At 36.5% G+C, this 22,379-nt stretch overlaps 1 protein-coding gene across 1 annotated transcript in view; it reads right to left on the bottom strand.

The window, feature by feature from the left end:
- Positions 1-22,379, bottom strand: part of LOC150096063 (uncharacterized) — a 63,058-nt gene that overhangs the window by 6,640 nt on the left and 34,039 nt on the right. Inside the window, exons 2-3 of the mRNA XM_090409635.1 lie at positions 12,185-12,328; positions 4,733-4,828 (exon numbers count right to left, since the gene is read on the bottom strand). Coding sequence (XP_090265761.1) covers positions 4,739-4,828; positions 12,185-12,328 — 234 coding nt within the window. The 3' untranslated portion in view covers positions 4,733-4,738. The remainder of the gene's footprint in view (positions 1-4,732; positions 4,829-12,184; positions 12,329-22,379) is intronic.

The following is a 22,379-nucleotide window of genomic DNA, read 5'->3' as shown; positions in this document are numbered from 1 at the left end:
TCATATGCTCAACTTGAAATCTGGAAATTATGACAAACCCAGGGAAATACTATCTTTGGTTTCATGGTATCACTTATTGAATGGGAAGGAGAACTGCAATGCATGGGAAACTGAAAAGATGCAGTATCTGAAATTTGGAGTATCTGTCCCTAGAGTTCGAAGAACAAATAGAATGGGAATGAAATGTATGTGCATTCTCAGTAAGCTAGAGAACCATAAGATGATTTGAAAGGAATATCATGAGGATAAGAGTGAGAAGTTATGAAATAAAGCTCAGGCCAGAAAAGTCATGGGTATTGTATAGAAAACTAACTTAGAGTATAAAAAGAAATTGGCTAAAGGCAACACAAAAGTATTTTATTATTATGCTGCAAGTGAAAGAAAGAACGAATACAGAATAACTTTTATTGAATGCAGACGAAGTAGTTCAAATGCGTGCACACTTCACCAAGATCTATGAACCTGGTACATGTAATATAGCATACAGCATTACCACTATTTCAAGATACTGATTGGTCGATAGTTAGACACTTCAGTCTTTGCATTACCCTTGTGCAATGGGATTATCATGCATTCTTTCCATTCCTCTAGGATCTTTCCCAAGCTAAGACTCATATTACATAAACATGTCAGGGGCCTAGCCAGTTTGGCTTGAACATTCCTTTAGCATGAGGCTAGAGATCTTGCAGTTATGGTAAATAGAAAGTTGAAGTTCAAAGGTCATAACAAAATTTGCAAATATAACTCAGAGAATAATTGCAATGTTGAAATGAATATTGACATGTAAAGATATGAAGTCATTTTGCCTCATTACAAGGCTTTGATACAACTACACCTTGACTACTGTGCACAGCTTTTGTCTCTTGCATTCCAAAGAGATAAGGAAGCAGTGGGAAGGCTGAAAAGAAGTTATAAAAGTGGGAGTGTGGATTACAAGGATAGACTGAGAGTATGTGGATTGCAAACACTGGTAGACAGAAGAAAGAGGAGGGTGATATGATAGGGGTATATAAACTTTTGAGAGGATGTTAAAGGATATCAACTGAATTTTTTTTATTACTCTTTAATTTTTATATTAATGATTCAGAGAAAGATTTAAGGGGTTGTTTGTTAATGATTCAATTCTGGGGAGGAAAACAGTTGATAACAGTGAAGTAGATATCTTACAGGATGATTTAAATAAATTGGCAAGTATGAGCAAAGAATAATGATTGTGAATTTAATGTTGCAAATATAAGGTTATGCACTTTGGGTTGAAAAGTTGCATACTGTGTATCACATTGATGGTAGTGAATTGCAGGAAATTGATAAGGCTAGGGACTTGTGGTAATGGGTGACAAAGTTGAAGTTCAGAGAGCATGTTGCAAAAGTTGACAAAATAGCTCAAAGGATTACTTGGATGCTGAAAAACGTGCTAACAAGTAAAGATGAGAAAGTTATTTTGTGTTGTTCTTATATGATTTGGATGCATCTTGACTACTGTGTACAGATTTGGTCACCTAGGGGATCAGGAGATAGTGAAGAAGATTCAGAAACTGGTGACAGGTCTATGGAATGCTGGCTATGAGGATAGGGTGAAGGTGTGCTGGTTGCAGTCTAGAAAAGGGAGGACATGACAAACTTATTAAAGGGGTTTTATAAAATTGCCAGAAAGGAAAAATTTTTCAATACATGGCAAATAGAGAACTAGGGTCACCCATGGAAGTTGTGTAAGAGTATAGTTAGTGAGGATGTGTGGAGAACTGAATAAGTGGAATGAATTGTCAGAATTAGTTGCAAGTGCACTGACAGTAAATGAGTTTAAGGAGAGAAGTTGTGTGTGTGTGTGTGTGTGTGTATATATAAAAGTTAGTATGGGTCTCCCATGATGAGTCTCCAGACTTCATGGAGATAACTGTAATAATAATAAAATTAAAATAGGAAAGTATTAAAAGACCACAAAAGCATAGTCACCTTTGAAGTTGTTTTGGAATTATGGCCAAAGTAACTAAATCTGCGAGGTCAGGTGTCTGTTAATTGGTGTATTCCCTATATGGTTTAAATGTTTTACAGAAAAAAAAGAAGTTTCAGGGAGGGTAAACTCTTCCACTTCCTTATGATTGGCTATCTAGCTTTAGTTGATAAATCCTTAGAGGTTCTCTGCATCCTAAATGCAATTTGGGATCTTTTCAGTCAAAGGGCAACATGATATTAAACATTATGAAAGCTCTAAACTGTATCTTCAGAATAACCAGAGAAATGCCATAAAAATCAGGAAACTTTTTGGGCATCCAGACCAGATAAGATTCTGTTCTCTTTACAGTAAAAGATCAAAATGGACATTGAATTTTGTGAGTTTGGAATAATAGGAAAGCACTTAACAAGATTATCAATGCAAGAACTGAAGGAAAAGTAATAAGCCAGTATGGCTTTTTCTGTGTATAATGATGCAGTAGAATCAACTGAGTGAAAGAGAAAGAAGTTACTGTCAGGCAAAAAACATAGCTTCATGGAACTAGAAATTATGACTCCCATTTTCACACAATGTGTAAGCAAGTTTATCGTATTTGGCTTCTCATAATGCATGGCATTATGAGAAGGGCCACTACTCGGACCAGTTTTGACCTTTATTGAGGTCGCATCAGTGGAAGCCAGACCCAGAAGTGATACAGAGGTCATATTTTCCATACACAAGTTGTATATGTATATTACCATATACATATACTAAGGCAACTGATGTAAAATCATTAGCCTCTATATGTGAATAGCCCAGTCATGAAGTGACTTCATGTGCAAACTTTGTTTCCTTACATTTGGATGAAACCAAGAATATAACTTCTTGGTTTCATCCAAGAAGGCATCTTTAATTTTATAGTATAACTAAGTGGAAAAAAACTTGCAACATCTATCTCTAATCCAGAGTATTTTTGTGAAATCTAGTGTTATCACACCACTCATTTGTATTGCAGAACTTAAGATTTTTTGTAGACTGCCATCTAAGAGCCAATTTTTTTCCTATCAAAAAATCATAGCATAATCTATAAATGGGGAACATTATATCTCCACATACCCCCACAGGTCATTCATAGCTTTTTTTACTCCTGTATTAAAAAATATATTGAGAACAGTCCTGTCAAGTATCATCTCCATTTGAGAGGTTGACTATTATGGATCTCTACCTGATATCCATATTGTGCAGTATAGAAATAAGATGGCAAGGCTTTAATCTAATAATCTCTAATCCCTTCCATCATTTCACAGTATACTATGGCTGTAGATGTGTGTCTTCATGGGCCAGTTTGCCTTTTGAAAGGGGGGGGGGGACATTTCCAAGAGGAAAAAATCCTCCACATCTGTATGAGACTGGCTGACTCACCTTTGGCTGAAAATGTCTGATAAAGGTTCCTCGCCTCATACAGAATTTGAATTCAGATCTTTCCAACCAGAGGGCTCCCTCAAAACGAGGGAGCTTCAGAGGTTTATTGAGAGCAGTCAATAGAAAAATCTTGAAGAATACAATGTATTGTGTCCAGTTACATAACTGAAATTATTATTATTTTTATAATCAACAGACCTCCATGGAGTCAAGAGACTCATCATGGGATGTCCCACTCTCAAATGCACAGCTCGTTGTACCCTTGTCCAATGCATTTATCACCTTGTTATAATAAGTAAGCAGATTGCTAAAAGATGATCTTCCTGACATCAAGTTTACTCAATTCCTCATATACCTCCTGCTCACTCACCATCATTAGTTCCTCCCCCATTCCCACTGCTCTCAAGTTCTGCATTGTTATAATCCAAGGATAGAATACTTTAATGAACTGCTCATTTAACACCTCTACTATATCCTCCTCAGTGTTTCTCCCATTATCACTGACCAACATCATCCTCCCATAATTATTCTTCCTTCTACTGGCTACATATCGAAAAAACTCCCTAGAAGGTCTTTTAGCTTCATTTGCTAACTGCTGCTCATACTATACTTTTGTTACCCTTGCTAAGTGAGTCGCCTTCCTTACTTGCTCTTTGTACTCCTCATATTTAGCTTCATTTGCTAACTGCTGCTCATACTATACTTTTGTTACCCTTGCTAAGTGAGTCGCCTTCCTTACTTGCTCTTTGTACTCCTCATATAACTGATTATCTCCACTCATCTTGTGCCACTTCTACAATGCCTTTTTCTTCCAGATTGCATGCTTCACCTCTTCAGTCATCCATATTGCAACTACCTTATTTAATCTCCTGACCTTCGGAATACACTCAGTCATTGCCTCTGCCAGATAATTTCTGAGTAGAGACCAAGCAGCGTTGATTTCTTTCCCATGCAATTCCTCATCTATAATCACTCTCCTTATAATTCCACAACTCTTTTTCACAAAAAGTCCTTAAATGTTAATTATTAATTTCTCTGACACTCTTTTAGAGCTAATTTCTTAATATATTCATATTATTATCTTCATTATGAGAATATTGTTAAAAACTACCTCTACTAAAAAAACAGATTTCTAATTTATTATTCTTCATTGTATACACAAATATAAAACTAATTTCCACATAACTTGACAAAAAAGCACATTCAAAGCATTATATAAGTGGTAACAGTGTGTTCTTTAGATATTTGAACCGCATAGTAGGAAAGCTAGACAACATTACTGTTCACTGTACGATGCCATAAATAATGTAGCTCAATATAGCCAATAAAACTAATTTCTTTTTTCTGAATGTCCTATATACATTGAAAGGGACTTACCATATGCTAACAGCAATCAGAGAAGAAGTGCAAAAAACTTATAAATATTCCAAGCACCAGGGAGAAAGATACTGTAGGTAGGGTAGCTCCTTGTGTCTATAAAAAAGAAAAAAAATTAAGAATGGAGTGTATAACATAGAAATACAAAAATATATACTCTCACACACGCTACACGAGAACAGCAGCTGTAAATTAAGTTGCAAACATATTTCTGACATTTGAAGGTTTTCCGGATGCCATCGTATCGTTAGCATGTTCAAGCAGGCATGAACTCATGTATGCCAAAGTTGGATACCAAAGAATGACAATCATATTGGTTCATCTTAATACTAACCTTAGTTATAAACTAACTGAAGACAATTTCAATTGATTCCACAATTATTCTCTCCAGCTCAATGTAGCATAATAAAATGTTTTCCTATTTGTTCCAGATCACTGGATGAGTCACAGAATATTCATCGTTAGGGTTAGTAGAATTAAAAACATGATTAAATAGTGCACTGGCTCCAGTTTTGCCATACATGATGTCTCGCATGCTCTTCCACACCTAACTTGGATTTCTGTCTGACCAAAATAGGGCAGCATGTTGCAGTTACAAAAGACTGAAAACTCTGGGATACTTTAGGCTGTCACATTTCATTTAGGTGTATTGAGTAAGGAACAGGATTTGGTTAGAGAAGTAAAAGAAGTGCAGATTTTAAATTTGAAAATTTTAATGAATAGTTTTTCTATTTTGTTATCTCTAGGCTTCTGGTCATTAAATTTTTTCAATTATGTCATATAGCTGAGTAACTCCACTGCATTCTAGCCACAGTTTGAATGGATAATTTTTAATATACAGCCACTTTATCATAGCAAAATAATACTAATTCATACATGGGTTGCTTAAGGAATGAGGGTGAATAACTAGGAGATGTTTACATATCCTATGAGGAATATGGATAACTAGAACTTACTTCTGACCCAAGCCAGTCCCTTTTTCTTTTAAAGGTATATTATGTCGATAAATATTTTCATTCATTTATTTTGATACTAAACAAGTGGAAGTTGCAATTCAGAATTTGTCAACAAAAACAATCAAAAATCATATCATCTGGGATGCACTAGGATAAACTTTAGAGATAAGCTTATAATATATTTGTAAAGATGTGAAGAAGAGAGCATACAAGAAAGTTTACTTATAGTAATGATAGTTGGCATTTTCAAACTGGTCTAAGAAAGAAAAATCTACAGATATTCACATTAGTACTGTGGATGAGTGCTTGCAGATAATACAGAAACGTTATTCTAGAGATCAAACACAGAACGTTTTTCAAGCCACTTTGATCTCCACTTTGAACAGGATGGGAGGGGGAAGGTCTTAAGCCAAGTAATAAAATTCATCTACTATCTAAAAACAATACAGATATCCATACCTGCGGTGGAATTCAATGCAAGACTTTCTTAGAGAGCATTTGGTTGGCTATCCACTTAGCCAACCAAATGGAACCAGGGGTATTTAATTCTAAATGGGATAAAAATAAAATTTCTTTTTATAGCGTCTCAAAAATGAAATTTAAAAAAAAAAAGGAAGCTGAACATCTTTAAGATGATGTGCAGATGTAAATATATAAACATTTGTTATTATTTACAAGCAGAGCCCATTTATTATTATTATTATTATTAATATTTGACACCTCCAAGGACTCATCACAGGAGGACACTACTTCACTATACACATCTCTTAATTCTCCAACTATATTCAACAACACTACTATCATCAATGCCATCTACCATGAACGGCATTTTTTTTTGTCTGTAACTTGCATGTGTTCTCATGGCCAATTTGCCTGTGGATGGGATGAAAAGCCTCAGTTTCTGGAGGAAAAACCCTACTACCTCTGTATGAGATCAGTCAACTCACATTCAGTTGAAAAATGACCATAAAGATTCCTTTGATCACAACAAGAATTGAATGCAGGTATTTTCCAATCGAAAGCTACAATTCAATGATATAATTGAACACACAGACTGTAACAAAAAATTAGTAGTAATAAAGAGTGGAGCCTCAGTAGCCCAGTTGATATAGACAAAACCCTTTGGTCAGAAAGACCTGGATTCAATTCCCGTCTATGACGTGTGGAACCTTTATCTGGTAGAGGGTTTTTCATCCCTCAAAACAGACAAAGCAGCCAGTAGAACATATGCAATTTACAGGCATGAATACTTGGAGGGATAAGGGTAACTGCCTTATCCTCATATTACGGTTGAGAAGTCCAAGGATACTTGGAAGGCTGCAAGTACTTAAGTGCCAGTTAAAGCTACTAATGGATGGCATTAGGTGCAGAGATAATGGTTTAATCCTTTATCCAAGTGTAAGCAAACAAAATCTGTGCCTGAAGTAATTTCAGGACTGGGCAACTCGTATATAGAAGCTGATGACTTCACATCACTTCCCTTAGTATCCCATAATGCAAAGAACATTTCCTTAGAGTAATGTATAATGCTATGCATTATGGGAAGGGTCACTACCCAGACCAGATCCTTAATTTACAGTATAACCAAGTGGGAAAACTTCCAACATCTATCTCTAATCCAGAGCATTTTAATAATACGCTGCTACACCTCTTGTGAATGAAAATATGACTTATGCATTACTTCAACTTTGGTATCACTTCTGGGTCTGGTTCCCACTAATGAGTCCTCAATAAAAGGTCAAAACCAGCCTGGGTAGTGACCCTTCCCATAATGCACAGCATTATACACGCCTGTAAGGATATGTGCTATGCATTATTATTGCAGGCAACTCCAAGGAGTCCATAGACTCATCGATGGAGGCCCTAACATCATGTCAAGAACAACTATTCGACATTCTCACAGTATCTATCATACTTCGCCTTTAACTCATTTACAGTCATGGCACCCAACAACAAACTCTGGCAGCTTATTCCACTCATTCACCACTCTCCAAGTAAAAAACTTGGCTCTAATGCCCTTGCTAACCACACTCTTCCCCAGCTTCCATGTAGGCCCCTAGTCCTCCCACCACCACCAGTTCTATTCTCAAAAATATCTTCTGAATTCATCTTATAGAAATCCTTCAGTAATTTGAATGTCTCAATCATATCACCCCTTTTCTACCTATCAACCAATTTCTGCAACCCATAAATCTTCAACCTGTTCTCATAAGGTTCATTCCATAGACCTGCTATCATCTTGGTCACTCGTCTCTGAATCCTCTCCACCTCCTCCTCATCAAGAAACCCTGGCACCCATATCTGGGCACAGTAGTCTAGATGGGGTCTTATCAAGGCTCGATACAGAGGAACAATAACCTGTTTGTCTCTGCTTGTTAAAGTATTTTTCAGCAACCAAGTGATTTGATGAGCTGATTTAGTCACTTTTGTGATGTGCCCCCTAAACTTCAACTCCTTATCCACCAACACTCCCAAGTCCCCGGCCTCAATCTCCTGGAGTACAGTTCCACCAATGTGGTATACTGCTGCTAATCTTTTCACCCCAAAATGCATAATCTTACATTTTGTCACATTAAATTGACATCCATTCTCCTTGGCCCAGAACTCCAATCTATCCAAGTCGTCCTGCAAGATTTTGACATCTTCTGCATTCACTATTGCCCTACCTAACTTTGCATCATCAGCAAACAAATGAACAGTTCCTCTCAGATCCTTTCCTATATCGTTAATGAACAAATTGAACAGTAGTGGTCCAAGAACAGAACCCTGTGGCACGCACTAGTTACAGGCTGTCTTATGGACTCTACTCCTGAATAAACCAATCTCTGATATCTCTCCATCAACCACCCTCCTATCCATCTCACCAACCCTAATTATGGGATATTAAAGCAAGTATTGTGAAGTCATTAGCTGCTATGACTGAGTTGCCCAGTCCTGAAATTACTTCAGGTGCAAACTTTGTTTGCTCACACTTGGATTAAACCAAGAATATAATTTCTTAGCATCCTTAATTTATAAGTACTGACAGGAAGAATAATTTAAAGGACAGAGCACTACAGAGAAATTAATAGTCATCACACAATCAATTGCATGTCCATTTTAATAATGTGTAACACTAAAATGTATATCATTTTTGATATACATTTTATATCAAAAATGATATACTTTTGATATAAAATATTTCTCAGTTATTTAGAACTATGTTCTTAAAAATAGCACTGATCATGGTGTTAAGGAAAATATTATGTTGGAAAAATCATTCTTGATCATTAAATTTCTTGACATACAAAAACTGAACATGTAGTTAACTATGAAAGGGAATAGCAAAAGTAAACAAGCTCATTTGAACTGAATTGTCAAAAATGCAGTGCAATAATGGATATATTAAAAGAGAAAGCATCAGAATACATACACCTTGTAGATAAAGTACAAATGAATCAACTCTAATCAGAGAAGTTGTTTATTTTTTAAACGGTATTAGAACACAGAATAATAAGTAAATAATTATTTATTAACATATTGCTGATATTTCGCTGGTGTTATAACCAGCATCTTCAGAGCACAAAAACAGTTTGTCACAATATACGAGACTATAACAACATGGTGTAATCAACAGACTAGTTAAACAAAATTGTAGCAGCAACATAAAGACTAAAGTCTTGATTTTGGTGCCCTCTATCTGAAAGAAAAAAAATGCAGCTATCACACAAGACTAGAGTCCTAAACAGAGAAAAAAACCAGTACTAGTTTTTTCTTAAGATGACTGTCTCCCAGATTTTAGGCAAATTCATACAGCCATATTTGTTGAGATTTGGAGTGTGTTTCAGGGCTTCTGTTGCCTCTAAGAAGCAATCTCTCTGACTTGTAAGAGCTTCTATGCAATACTTTTGTGTTCTTCCAGTTGATCCTGGGTGCAGGGGTATCCAGAGCATAGTCTGCTAGGCCTGACTTGCCATAGTGATAGTGCCAGATGTATCTTTTATGTTTGCAGTTCTTCCTGTTTGACTGTAGTAGGCTTGGTTACATGAGCAGGGTACTTTGTAGACTCCCGGATGTGATAAAGGAGGAATGCTGTCCTTGGGTGAACAGATAAGGGTTGTTAATTTGACACACGGTCTGAATATGATCGTAGTTCATGTTTATTAAGAATTCTAGAAATCTTTTTGGATGTGTCTTTAATGTAATGTCTTTAATGGTGACTGTTTTGTTGTAGTTCTCTGTGGTGGATAGTGGGAGGATTTTCTTAGGAGCGTTTAGTATTTTGTTTACCTTATGGGGATTATAGCCATTTCCCTAGAAGGCGTGGCATAAGCCAGTTCAGCAGCAAGAGCTTTGTCATTGGAACAGATTGCTCTCGCTCTGTGGGTTAGCGTTTTTAAAATACCATGCTGTTGAGAAGGGTGATGGTGTGATCGTTTGTGTAAATATCTCCCTGTATGTGTGGGTTTTCTAAAAACTATTAGTTGAGATAGTCATTAAAGTAGACCTAAGAATCAGGAATTAGTCGCCAGCTGGCGCAGTTGTTTAAAATTAAATATACCAGAACTAACTCCTGGTACAAGTAAGAGATAACTAACAAGATAGAAGTAAAGGATAAAATATAAATATAGAAAAGAAACTAAAAGTAAAAGACGTAACAATACCCATTCCTAAAGTAAATAATGCAAACAAGTGTGAAAATAATCGAACAATAAGCTTAATATCACATGCTTTGAAAATACTACTCAAAATTATACAAAAAAAAAAAAATAACAAAGGTTGAAGAACATGTTGGCAATGACCAGTTTCGATTCAGGAAACAGCAGGGGACAAGAGAAGCAATCCTAGCTCTAAGAACAGTTATTGAAAGAAGAATCAAAATACTCTGATAGTCTGTCTTTCTTGACTTGGAGAAAGCCTTCGATAGTATTGACTGGAATCAAATGTTTCACCTCCTAAAAACAATAAAAAGTAGATTGGAGAGATAGAAGGCTCATATTTAATCTTTAAAAGATCAAGAAGCCCTAATAGAAGCAGCCAGCAATACAACAAAAACTGCAATAGCAAAAATACGTAGAGGTGTAAGACAGGGGTGCTCTCTTTCACCCATATTGTTTAATCTGTACATTGAAGACTCAATAAATAAACTGAAAGAACTAATAAAAACCAGAACTAAGATAAATGGAATTGATATTAACTGGCTATGGTTTGCAGATGATATAGCAGTTTTAGCTGATAACAAAAACAAACTGAAAGCCACCCTAACAAAGATGGAAGAAATCTTCACACAATACAGCCTAAAAATTAATTATAAGAAAACAAAATTATCAATTACAAGTAAAGCAAATCCAATGAAAATAAACCTGGAAATAAATAATAACCTACTACAACAGGTATCCTCTTAAATATCTTGGAAGTCTTATCACAGAAGATGGAAGAAACCAATCAGATATTAAAGCACGAATAATCCTAGTCAAAAAAACAAACATTCTATAACAGAAGAAACATTTTTACCAGTAAAGGACTTAGCATCCAGCTCAAAAAAAGGCTAGTGAAAACATACATATGGAGCATTGCATTATATGGTTGTAAGGCCTGGACTCTTAACAAAACAAAACATAAAAAAGTTTGGAGTTTGAAATTTGGTGCTGGAGAAAGATGATGAAAATTAGTTGGACAGAAAAGTAATGAAGAAGTTCTGAATATAGTTCATGAAGAGCGGTCATTAATGAAACATCAATAAGAGAAGAAAAAGCCTAATTGGACACCATTTGAGGCATGGGGGACTGATTACAGAAATAATGGAGGGGACTGTAGAAGGAAAGAGGCCACGAGGCAGACCAAGAATTTCATATATAAATAACATAATGATGCTAACTGGTGCTAAGAGTTATGAAGAGATAAAAAGGATGTCACAAGACAGGATGTTGTGATGTGCTGCTATATTTACCAATTTTCAGATTGATGCACCAAAAAAGAAGGCATCAGCAGACCTTTAGCCCAACAGTCAAGAACACCTACATAGCCTGCTAGGGACACCATCAGGACTTTTAGGAGAATAGCTTCATCACTTCATTCTCAGTTACTGTGTTGTAGTGCCTACGTGCATGTGTCTTTTTTGTAAGTTCCTTTTGAAGATGGCAACATGACGTTGCCAAAATATCAGAAATATTTATTAAAGTGCAATTTAATTTATATTCTTATCTACGTTGTCAAGTCCTTGAATGATTTAGTAATAAAATAGGAAAAATAAATAAAGCTTTCCGAATGGCATTTATATTTTTTTCTATTTCTTAAGTAATCCTATGCATATTTCTAAATGTGTTAGATGACTATTTTAAGACAAAGTCTGTAAATTTTATAAAGGTTTGTAATAATATCTTCAACAAATTCATTTTTATTTAATCCAGGTTAGATCTGTTCCATATTGTTATGTACAGCTTCAGTATGCAAGAGATAAATGTCACTGTATAAAGTGACTTGTAAAAAATAAGTAAATTCCATTTTTAAACCTTACCGTCGTCTCTGGACTAGAAGAAGATCCTTCAGTGGAAGAGATAACAGTAGATGTACTGTTATTTTCTATACCAATCTCTACCATAAGAGTGCTGGATGATAAGATGTCTGCTTCAGTTTCATTAAGACTAAGAGAAGTTCCATTCTATAAAAGCAAAACAAATAATTATAAATTTGCATCAATTTGTCTTATGTTTGTATGTCTGAAATAATATCAGAAATAAGCACAGAATTCATTTCCATGAGTCTGCATGGTTTGCCTAGTGGCTGTGTGCTACACAACTATATGCCTGGGGAAGGAGTGTCGTAGGTTCGATTCCCATCGGAGACGTGTTGAGCTGAAGTATCTTCCTCAGCCATAACCAAGCTTGGGCAGTAGGGTTTTCCTCCAGTTTATCTGGGATTTTTCATCCTGAAAAGCAGGCAAACTGGCCTTGAGAACTCAACACCACTGCAGACATAGGATACACCAGGGCATAGGACTGACCACCTTATCCTGTGAACGGTTTAGGTCTTATGATAAATAAACCCCTGACACTGCAAGGTAAAAGAGCTGGAAAAGAAAATGAGATGAGAGATGACATTGATTTCTCATCACTGTTCATCTGGATTACTGGCGTAATTCAAAACTTGGTTAACTGAGGATAATGTATAGGTAGAAAAAGAAGGATGCTGACTCTTCCAGTAGGATAAAAAAGAGGAGGTGAGACCAGGAATACTATTAAATTGAGAGTAATTATGCCCATTAGACTGAAAATGAAAAATCATAGTACATGTGATAACCTAACAAAAATACAACCTTCAACCACTTACAGACCATATAAAAATTAGCATTCCTTATCCACTTTACCAAAGACTAGTCACAGCTCAGTAAACGCTTAGATCTGCAGGCAGTTACCAGAGGTCACTAGTAGTTGTAAACTATCCTACAATGGCGAAACAGAGGACAGCCATTGTAGGATAGTTTAAAACAAAACGGATTCATCAGAATTGCTAAATCCGTTTGTTTTCTGTATCTGTTTTCCATCACTCCAGCCACTATGGACTTGCTGACTATGCTTTGGGCACTCATCATATGATACACTAGAAGAAGGCCACTCTACTCCACTGCAGCAAATAAATATGAAACACTTTTCCTTAAATCTGCTTCTACCTCAAAAAATTACCCAAACCACAACAAATTTGTTTGCATGACTGCCCCAAATTTGGAAATCCCTCATCATCTGTATTTCAGCCCAAAACAGCCAAGAATGCCCATTTTAGTCCAGGGGGGGGGCATTATATTTAGGACGTTATGCTTTCTTTCAGTTGACATGCTTCAGCCTCATTACTTGGTGTAGTGCCCGCATGTACATATTGTGTTCCCTGATGAGGACAATTTGATTTTTCCAAAATACTGGAAGTATTAATTAAATTTATTTTAGTTAATATATTAGTCTATGCTTAATTTTCTTAAAAAAAGACTATCCCTTCATTAAGTTAAAGCTAACTTGGTCAACTTCACTGCAATTAAACCTAGAAAGAGGACAAAATAGTTGCATTGCACATACAGGAGGCTCCAAAACAGAAGTACCAAATTATAGGCCAATCAGCATCTCATGAGTTGTGGTTAAGGTGTTGAAGAAATTGGTGAAAGACAGAATTCAGGACTAGGTGGATAGGATTATGATACTCTATAAGGGGTAACATGGTTCTGTGAAGATTGGCCTTGCCTTAGTAAAAGGAAATGGCTACTCCACTATAGTGCTAGACTTTGCAAAGGAATTTAACAATATTCCACACAGAACGCTGTTGCATAAATTGTAGAAAATTGGGATGAATATGGATGTGGTAATTTGGATTAAAGGGCAGCTGATGGACAGATATAATTTCCATGAATTTATAAGAACCAATATCCAGTGCAACTAAAAATTGAGAACTCTGTCCCTCTTTCATTGGATATTTAAAATCCACAAAACTGGATGATACAGTTATGTATTTTATATTATCTTAACAACACTTATGTAAATGAAAACTTATGTGCAGATAACTTCATTTATCCACCATCAACTTTGCTGGATTGGTTATATCACAGAAGTGTATGGAGATTCCATTGCTAAAGGATTGGTTAATGAGAGTCTATAAGGTCTGCTATCCAGGAGGGAGAATGAGCAAGATAATTTATTCTTTGGACATGAGCAGGAAATCAGCAAAAGAATTAGTGAATTGTTGTGGGGACAAATGATTTAAGTGGACATAAGGAAGGAGAATGTAATGGCAAATATCAAGAGGTTATTGAGAGAGTAAAAAGGTAACAGTATAGTAGGAAAGAGCCTCCTTAGCTCAGTCAGTACAGATGAAGCCCTTTGGTTGGAAAGACCTGGGTTCAATTCCTGTCAGTGACAGGAGCAGGGGTGAATTCTCCATGCTTGCTATGCCTATGCAAGCTCATTAATTGAGAAATGAAATAATATTTATTTGTTAATAAATGCATGCATTTATAAGCATTCCATTTAGGCTTTTATTTTTGACAGAAGACATCTTAAGCTTGTGCGGCAATAATTGAGCTTTGCGTTGTGTATTGAAGGTCGATGCTTGCTCATCTAGTCAAAGCTACCTTGGCTTGCTTGGTTATAGGAGCTTCCAGGTCCTCGTGTGCAGCATTGATTTCATGTGAGCGCATAGCCATTTCTGCTCCCCTGATGTCGTCTTAAACACAAGGCCATATGCAGTCAGAGTAGCTCTAGTCAGTGAGCTTCAGCCAGCCTTTACAAGTGTGCATGTTGCTTGGGAAAATTAAGTTACAACCAACTTTTTATGATGATGTTAGTGACCAGTTCATAAAGAAGAACCGTAGGGTAGAATTTGTATTCAAGTAACTAAATTTAAAAAGATAGAATATCATTTGTATGGTTATGCATTAAATGTACATAAATTTCTAAATATACAGTTTTAAATGTTCAGCAATTCATTATTCTGCTAATCAGACTTCAATCACATCTCTCGCTCCCTGAATGATAACAAGAGCAAGCATGAATTTCAAGACCAGCATTCGTCGCTGGACATGAGAAACCTTTATCTGGTCTCTTTCAACTAAAAGGTGAGTTAGCCTTTAGTCGAAAGAGACCAAAAGTGTCTTATATGGAGGTAGGGGTTTTTCATCCCCCCAGAACAGGCAAACCAGCCCCATGAACACACGCTTCTACAGACATAGGACACCTTCAGGAATAAGGAGTAACCAACCTATTCCCTAGGATTTTGGTTCCGAATGCCTACACAGTAAAATGTGTAGGTCTATGCGTGAGCATAAATTAGGATAGGATTGTAGGAAAGGTTGTTAGTGTGTTGCTGTGGTATTATTAGTCCAAATAGTAATACCACAGCTGGTATTATTAGTCCAAATAATACCAACTGTATTATTATTAATACAGGGAGTCCAAAGACTCATCGAGGGAGGGCACCTACTCTACAACTCTCCATCTCTACCAACTGCAACTACCTTCATCGCCTACACCAATGCAGTCTACCACCACTAGTATTTTCACAGAACATCACAAACATCCATAATCACAGCAGGATTCGAACCTGCAGCCTTTTGGGTGGAGAGTGGATATACTCTCCAACCAACTTTTGGATTGATTTTGAAGTGAGTGCACTGGAGAAACTGTTGCTAAATGGAAGTGCAGTGTGTGAATCAAGCAAGAGATCAGAAGTAAGGGATGAAGTGAAAAATCAGGAGAGTGGTGTTGAAGAGGGGTATTCAGAAAATTCACAGAAATATCAATTCATCGAAAACCAAAACAATTCATCGAACGGCAATTAATCGCAAACACAATTCGCCGAAACTTCAAATCATCGAATGAACAGTTAATCGAAAAATGAATTATAAGACATGTGAAGTGTATTTATCAAAAAGACCTGCAGTTTTTAATGTATTAACTTTTTACTGAAGCTTAGCATGATATTCATGTTTTTTTTTTGAGGGATATTCATGTGAAGTGTATTTATCAAAAAGACCTGCAGTTTTTAATGTATTAACTTTTTACTGAAGCTTAGCATGATATTCATGTTTTTTTTTGAGGGATATTCAATTGTCAATATATGCATTTCGCGTCTTTTACACAATTTGGAAAAGATTATGAAGTGCAAAGATCTTAATTATTATGATAAGTCCCACTTATTCTCTTCTCTCCTCAACCAAATGGTTGGTGAGGTAGTAATGCTATTTTACTAGGGAATAATTAAAGAACAAAATAGTTTCACCATTCTCTTCCTTATCCGGTTAGTGTTTTAAATCTGTAGATATGCGTGTTCATGGGGACCGGTATGCAAGATGAAACGCCCGAGTTTCCGGAACTAAAACCCTGCCATCGCCATATGAGACCAGATAATTCACCTTCAATTAAAGAGGATCGATAAAAATTCTTCGTCATGCACGGGATTCGAATTCAGATCTTTCGAACTAAAGGGTTTCGTTTATATCGACTGAATTACAGAGGTTCCATTATTATTATTAGAAGTATGCGAAGTCCGCACACATCAATTAGATGGGATAAATTTTACTCCGATTGGTATTTGAACCCAGTAGCGCACTCAGGATTTAATCTTGGGGGGGGGGGGGAGTTGAGTAGACAATTTGCAGGTAGCAAGTTTCCTCCGGGAAACTCTGGTTTATCATCCTACGTGCAGCCAAAATCGGCCTTCAGGACACATGCAATTTACAGACAAAAAATACTGTTGTTGGTGATGATGGGAGATAGATGGCGTTCATTGTAAGTAGTGTCTAGTCGGAGAATTAAGTAGTAATGGAGAGGAAGAGATGTATTTAGCGAAGTAGAGTAGTGTGCCCTCTCACGATGAGTCCTTGGACTCCCCTGGAGGTGTCACATAAGTTGAAAATACACACACTACGCATCGCATACGACCTATGACTGAGCATCTGCAATGATCGATCGCTAATTCATAAGTAGTATAGAAATAGAAGACACGACACAACATAAATTTAAAAAAAAAAAAAAAAAAATGAATTTTCATTAGGAAAAGATTTTTTGGAAAATTTTCTAGTGTTTTTTCTTTTTTCCCCCCTCTTTTTCTTTGGGGGAGGGTGCGTGGCGCACTGTTTGAGCCTTTTACAAAAATTTGTCAAATCGTTCCAGTTTTCAGTTCAATTATATTCGGGGCTACAAAGAGACAACATGTCAACGTTTTATATTGCAATAACTCTAACTTGGTAGAATATAGGCGCAAACGTCGGAATTTGTGAGATGCACAAGAAGTCTGTGTGGTTCAGTTTTAGTTGCAACAGGATTACTTTTATTAGAAAATTTCAGTAAAGAAGTTTCAAAATGATATTAATAAATTCCTCTCCAGCTGGATGAAATTTAATGAAATTTTATAGTTAAGATCCATATTAAAATTTGTCCGTTTCAATTTCAATCTGATCACTGTTGTTGATTGTGGAAAAAATTAAGCAGAATGAACTTTTTTTTGTCTAGAGATAAATCACTATCTACACAATGAAATAGCAGGCATGTTTACAGAATAATGTTATAAAAATAACAAAATACTTATAACATTTCAGTGACCACCTATATATGTTGTCTACATCTTGGACAATGTCAGGAATTCTTACCTAACACTTTAAAACAATAGTTTAAGAAACTTCATCTTTCGATCATCGAAATGCGATGAATTTTGAAAGAATTCACCGAAAAATATCGGTGAATTGCTTTTTCGATCAATTGCATTTGTGAGGAACTGTGGGAAGATGAACGTATTTCGACGAAATGTTTATTCGATAAACTGTTTTCTAGATGAATTGCCATTCGTTAGATTAATTGTTTATTCAACGAATCGTCATTAAACCACTCAAGACAGAAGTGCTTGACAATGTAAACAGTAGTAGTGTGAGAGATGAACAGGAATGTTAAAAGGAACAGGGGAAACGGAAGGAACCTAGGTGGATAGGGAGACATGGCATAGAAGAAGTGTATGTTGGAAGTAGCAGTGAATGTATGTATGTATGTATGGGAATGATCAGCATAGAAATAGACAGGATGTGGTTGAGGAAGTTGAGAGAGAGAGAGAGCGAATATGTGGTAAGTGGTGATAAAGGTGGTTAGGCAGGTGCAGATGAGGTGGGGAAATCACAACCAACAAGTGGCTTGGATAGGACTGGTTATAGACCTAAAAGTGAACTGCTGTGTTTATTTACAAATGCCAAAAGTATCAGAAATAAGGGAGATGAACTAATTCACAGAGGAGTTTATTTCCCCTGAAATCGCTGGAATAAGTGAAATATGGTTGAATGAAGATGATATCCTAACAGGATTAGAAATGGAAGGGTACATTGTTTTTGGCGAGGATAGAAAGGACAAGAAGAGAGGGGTGGGAAGTGCTGCTGATGTTAACAGGGGAATTATGTACATTTAAGGTAGATGTGAAAGAGGGAAATAGTAGCAGTGATTTTGAGACAGTGTACTAGAAGGTGGAGGTTGACAGGTAGACATTTAGTAGCTGTTGCTATGGGAATGCCAGGGAATGTGGAGGGTGGTGACAAAGAAATGTATGAAAAACTTGGGTTAGTGAACAAAGGAAGGTTAATTATGGTGGTATTAATTGGAATGAAGATTATAGCATTTGGGATCGAGGAAAACGAATTTCTTGAGAGACAGCTATATCGGGAAGCATGTGAAAGAGAGCACATGAGGATCGAGATCTGAAAATTTCAGAGGATAACTGAGTGGGGTTTCACAATTTTTCCTCCAGTTGGTGAGAGCGGGGATAAAAATCCAAGTCGCACCTCCCCGTAGTGCCCCTCGGGAAAAACACTGGGAAAACTCCCAGTAGGCTAATTTGAGTGGTAAAACATTAGGGATAATCACCCAATATGTGGATATTAAATTAAATGATTACGAAAGGAAACGAGATAATATCAGCTACTTCCACACAGACGTGTGCCTCAACTGCTGATACAATTATTATATATAATAAGGATTAAAGCCTTCCAGAAAGTTCTTGGTTGAATAACGGTACAAGAAAGTGTGATCAAATTAAATTATGGAAATCTAATCTCATCTTCTCAACATATAATGTACGAAACTCAAGAAAACTGAAAAATGTTTGAGCTACTTAGAGGAGCAGAAAAGTTAACATAGACATTATATGTATACAAGAACATAGATGGAGAACTGACAATCATGAAGTGAATGAATCATCATCAGATGACAAAAAAATGAAGATTTATTTATAACTCAGCAAACAATGATGGTACTGGAGGGGTTGGAATAATGCTCAAGAAGGAACTAGCAGAAATTGTAGTTAAAATCTACAATAGGATGATCTCAATAGAATAGAACCTTACTTAATACCACTTTTAAGAAAAAAAAACAAGCTGGATTTCTAAAAAAATGATATACAGTAGAAGAGATACATTGCATCAGAGGAATCAGAAAGCTCACGTGATAAACTTACCACTCCTTTTAACCTTTATAGGCTTCAAAAAAGCCTTTGACTCAATTAATAGAGAAGCAATGCTTAAAATACTCAACTTCTATGGCCTACCTTCAAAACTCATACAAGCAATCTCAGCGTCTTATAAAGATTACAATGCTACAGTAATCTTTAAAACAGAAACATCTGAATCCTTTCCAGTGACAACAGGAGTCCTGCAAGATGACGTACTAGCACCTTATTTGTTTTTAATATGCTTGGACTACATCTTCCGGACCCTCAACACAGAAGATCTTGGTTTTAACATTAAAACATCCACCCACATCATGCAAATAACTGATCTTAGTTCTGTAGCAATAAGTACAACATCGTCAGCAAAGCTAACAAATGCACAAAAACATCTCAATCTACTAGAGGCACAGGCTAAACTTATTGGTCTGCAGATCAAAAGTATATAATTATAGGTCAATCTGTATATAATGGAGTTGTAGTGACTGGAGAGAAGTAGGATACAGAAATGGGTTAATAACAGCAGTACTATCTGTGGTTATCAGAATGGTTGGTTACCCAGAGATTATGTTTTACTAACTTATGTACTATAACAAGGTGACAAATGTCTTGGACAAGGGGCATATACAGTGGTAAATTAAGATTTTGCAAAAGCTTTTGATATACTTCCACACAACAAGCTATTAAATAAACTGAAACGGACAGGATTGGATAACAGATTTCTGAGTAGGATCGGTGACTGGCTGTCAGATAGGTATCAGAAAGTTGTATATGGGGGTGCAGTATCCCGAAAGAGGAAGGTCACTAGTAGTGTGCTGCAGGGGACAGTTTTGGGATCATTATTGTTCAAGTTCTATATTAATGATATTAGGACGGGTTTGCAGATGATTGGGGAGAGCAATAGAGACCAATTGAAGGCCCGGAAAAAATGAGAGACCCCTCTCTCATTGTTTTGGACCCTTAAATTGGCTCTAATTTTTCAGGGCCCGAAAAATTAGCCTCGTGCACCTGTGCATAAGTACCGCCATCCCCTGGGAACTGTATAAGGAGAGTGTTAGCAGGGAAGTGAGGGGGCAGGTTCTTTATATGGTTGGCGAGTGAAATGCATTATCTCAGTGTTGTGAATGTAGACAGCAAAGGTTGGTCGATTGGTAGAGCCTCTGCCACTAATGGCTCATGTAAAAAGTTAAGCAAGTTTGAGCGCTAGTAGTTGGAAGGGGAACAATCGTTCGATGCTGTTGGACTCCCGGAGGTGTCACATAATTTTAAAGGTACGGTTAGGTGAGCTTTGCGTGCGATAGTGTGTACATCCCACAATGAGTATGACTCCATGGAGGTCAGATGTTAATAATAATAATGTTACTCGCGTAGCAGACACCAGCCTTCCACATTAGATCTCTTTTTCGGAAGTCACAAGAAGCACTTCAAAAACACGATCAAAATGAATTATGAAAACTGTAATCTGCCTCCAGATCATTCAAGATGAAAAAAGGCAGAATTTTGAAACCTATATGGGGTATGTGACACAAGATCCCCCGAGATGAAGAATAAGAAACGAGCTTGAAATAGAATGGACAAATGCTCCACATCTTCAATCCTACCACTGCTCATACGGCAGTGGTAGGATTTTTCCCCTCTCGAAACTCGAGTTTTTCATCTCACAAAAAAAGGCAAAAACAGGACATTAGAAGTTAACAGACATAATACACTGGTCTCAAAGCTCGAGTTGCTTCAGCCGTAAATTCGCAATCAATCAATCAACCTCCTGTGTCTCCTGGAAACACGTCGACATGTAAAGCCCTCTGGATTACGCCATCGGGCAATTCAGCCATCTCCAGATTGAAAAGTAGCTTGTCGGAAGATTATTATATTCATTCGAGGGCGACTGCCAATGAAGAATAATATTCTGTTTCTTTCGTTTCAATCTTGTTAGTTCTTTCATTCATAAAAGATCCGTAGTACATTTATTCTCCTGAAGAAGTGCACCATAAGGAATTCGAGACTAGACCTGTAAATAAATAATACAGGAATACCTCTTTCAATCTGAAATTAACGTTATTTGAAAGAGACTATACCCACACACATTTCCTCTCAGGTAGCGCTGTCTTTGCGTTGTCTCATCAGTAAATATCCTGCATTTAAATTTTCGTAGTATGAAGTTGTAAAAAAAAATATTTAAACTACCACTTAAATCAATTTTATGAAAACATTCACTTCTCTATCTAAATAATACTCATAAAAATATTCACCATCCTACACCCTCCTTATAAAATTAAATTCAGAATTGCGAAATGACACCGAAAACTGAGCCCCGAAGATATCATTTCTGACAGTTTAACAAGCCAGATTTTACTTGAACCTGTTATCGTTGAGGTGTCATATTTACAAGTCATAAATATCAGATGTTACACTTTCACCTAGTTCCATACTTTGCAGGCACATTTATTCCGGATGACAAAGGTTATGGGCAATTCATTTTACAAAATGGACTGTTCTTTTTAATACCGGCTATAAAATAATGACAATTAAGCCAGTGTATATGTTCAGTTATAATCAAACAGCAGTGGCTCACCCAGGGGAGGGCCAAGTGACCATGGCCTCCCCCCCCAAAAAAAAAACACTAGAAAATTTTCCAAAAATCTTTTCCTAATTATTTTTTTTTAAAATTTATGTTGCGTCGTGTCTTCTATTTCTATACTACTTATGAATTAGCGGTCACACAAGGTGGGAATACCCTATAGCTCTCGGGAATCACG

This window comes from Typopeltis vanoorti, chromosome 19 (assembly GCF_054136105.1).
Source record: "Typopeltis vanoorti isolate ZY-2024b chromosome 19, IOZ_Tvanoo_1.0, whole genome shotgun sequence".
In the NCBI taxonomy this organism is placed as follows: domain Eukaryota; kingdom Metazoa; phylum Arthropoda; class Arachnida; order Uropygi; family Thelyphonidae; genus Typopeltis; species Typopeltis vanoorti.
The sequence above is the reverse complement of the archived record's forward strand: the minus strand, read 5'-3'. Positions and strand labels throughout refer to the sequence as shown.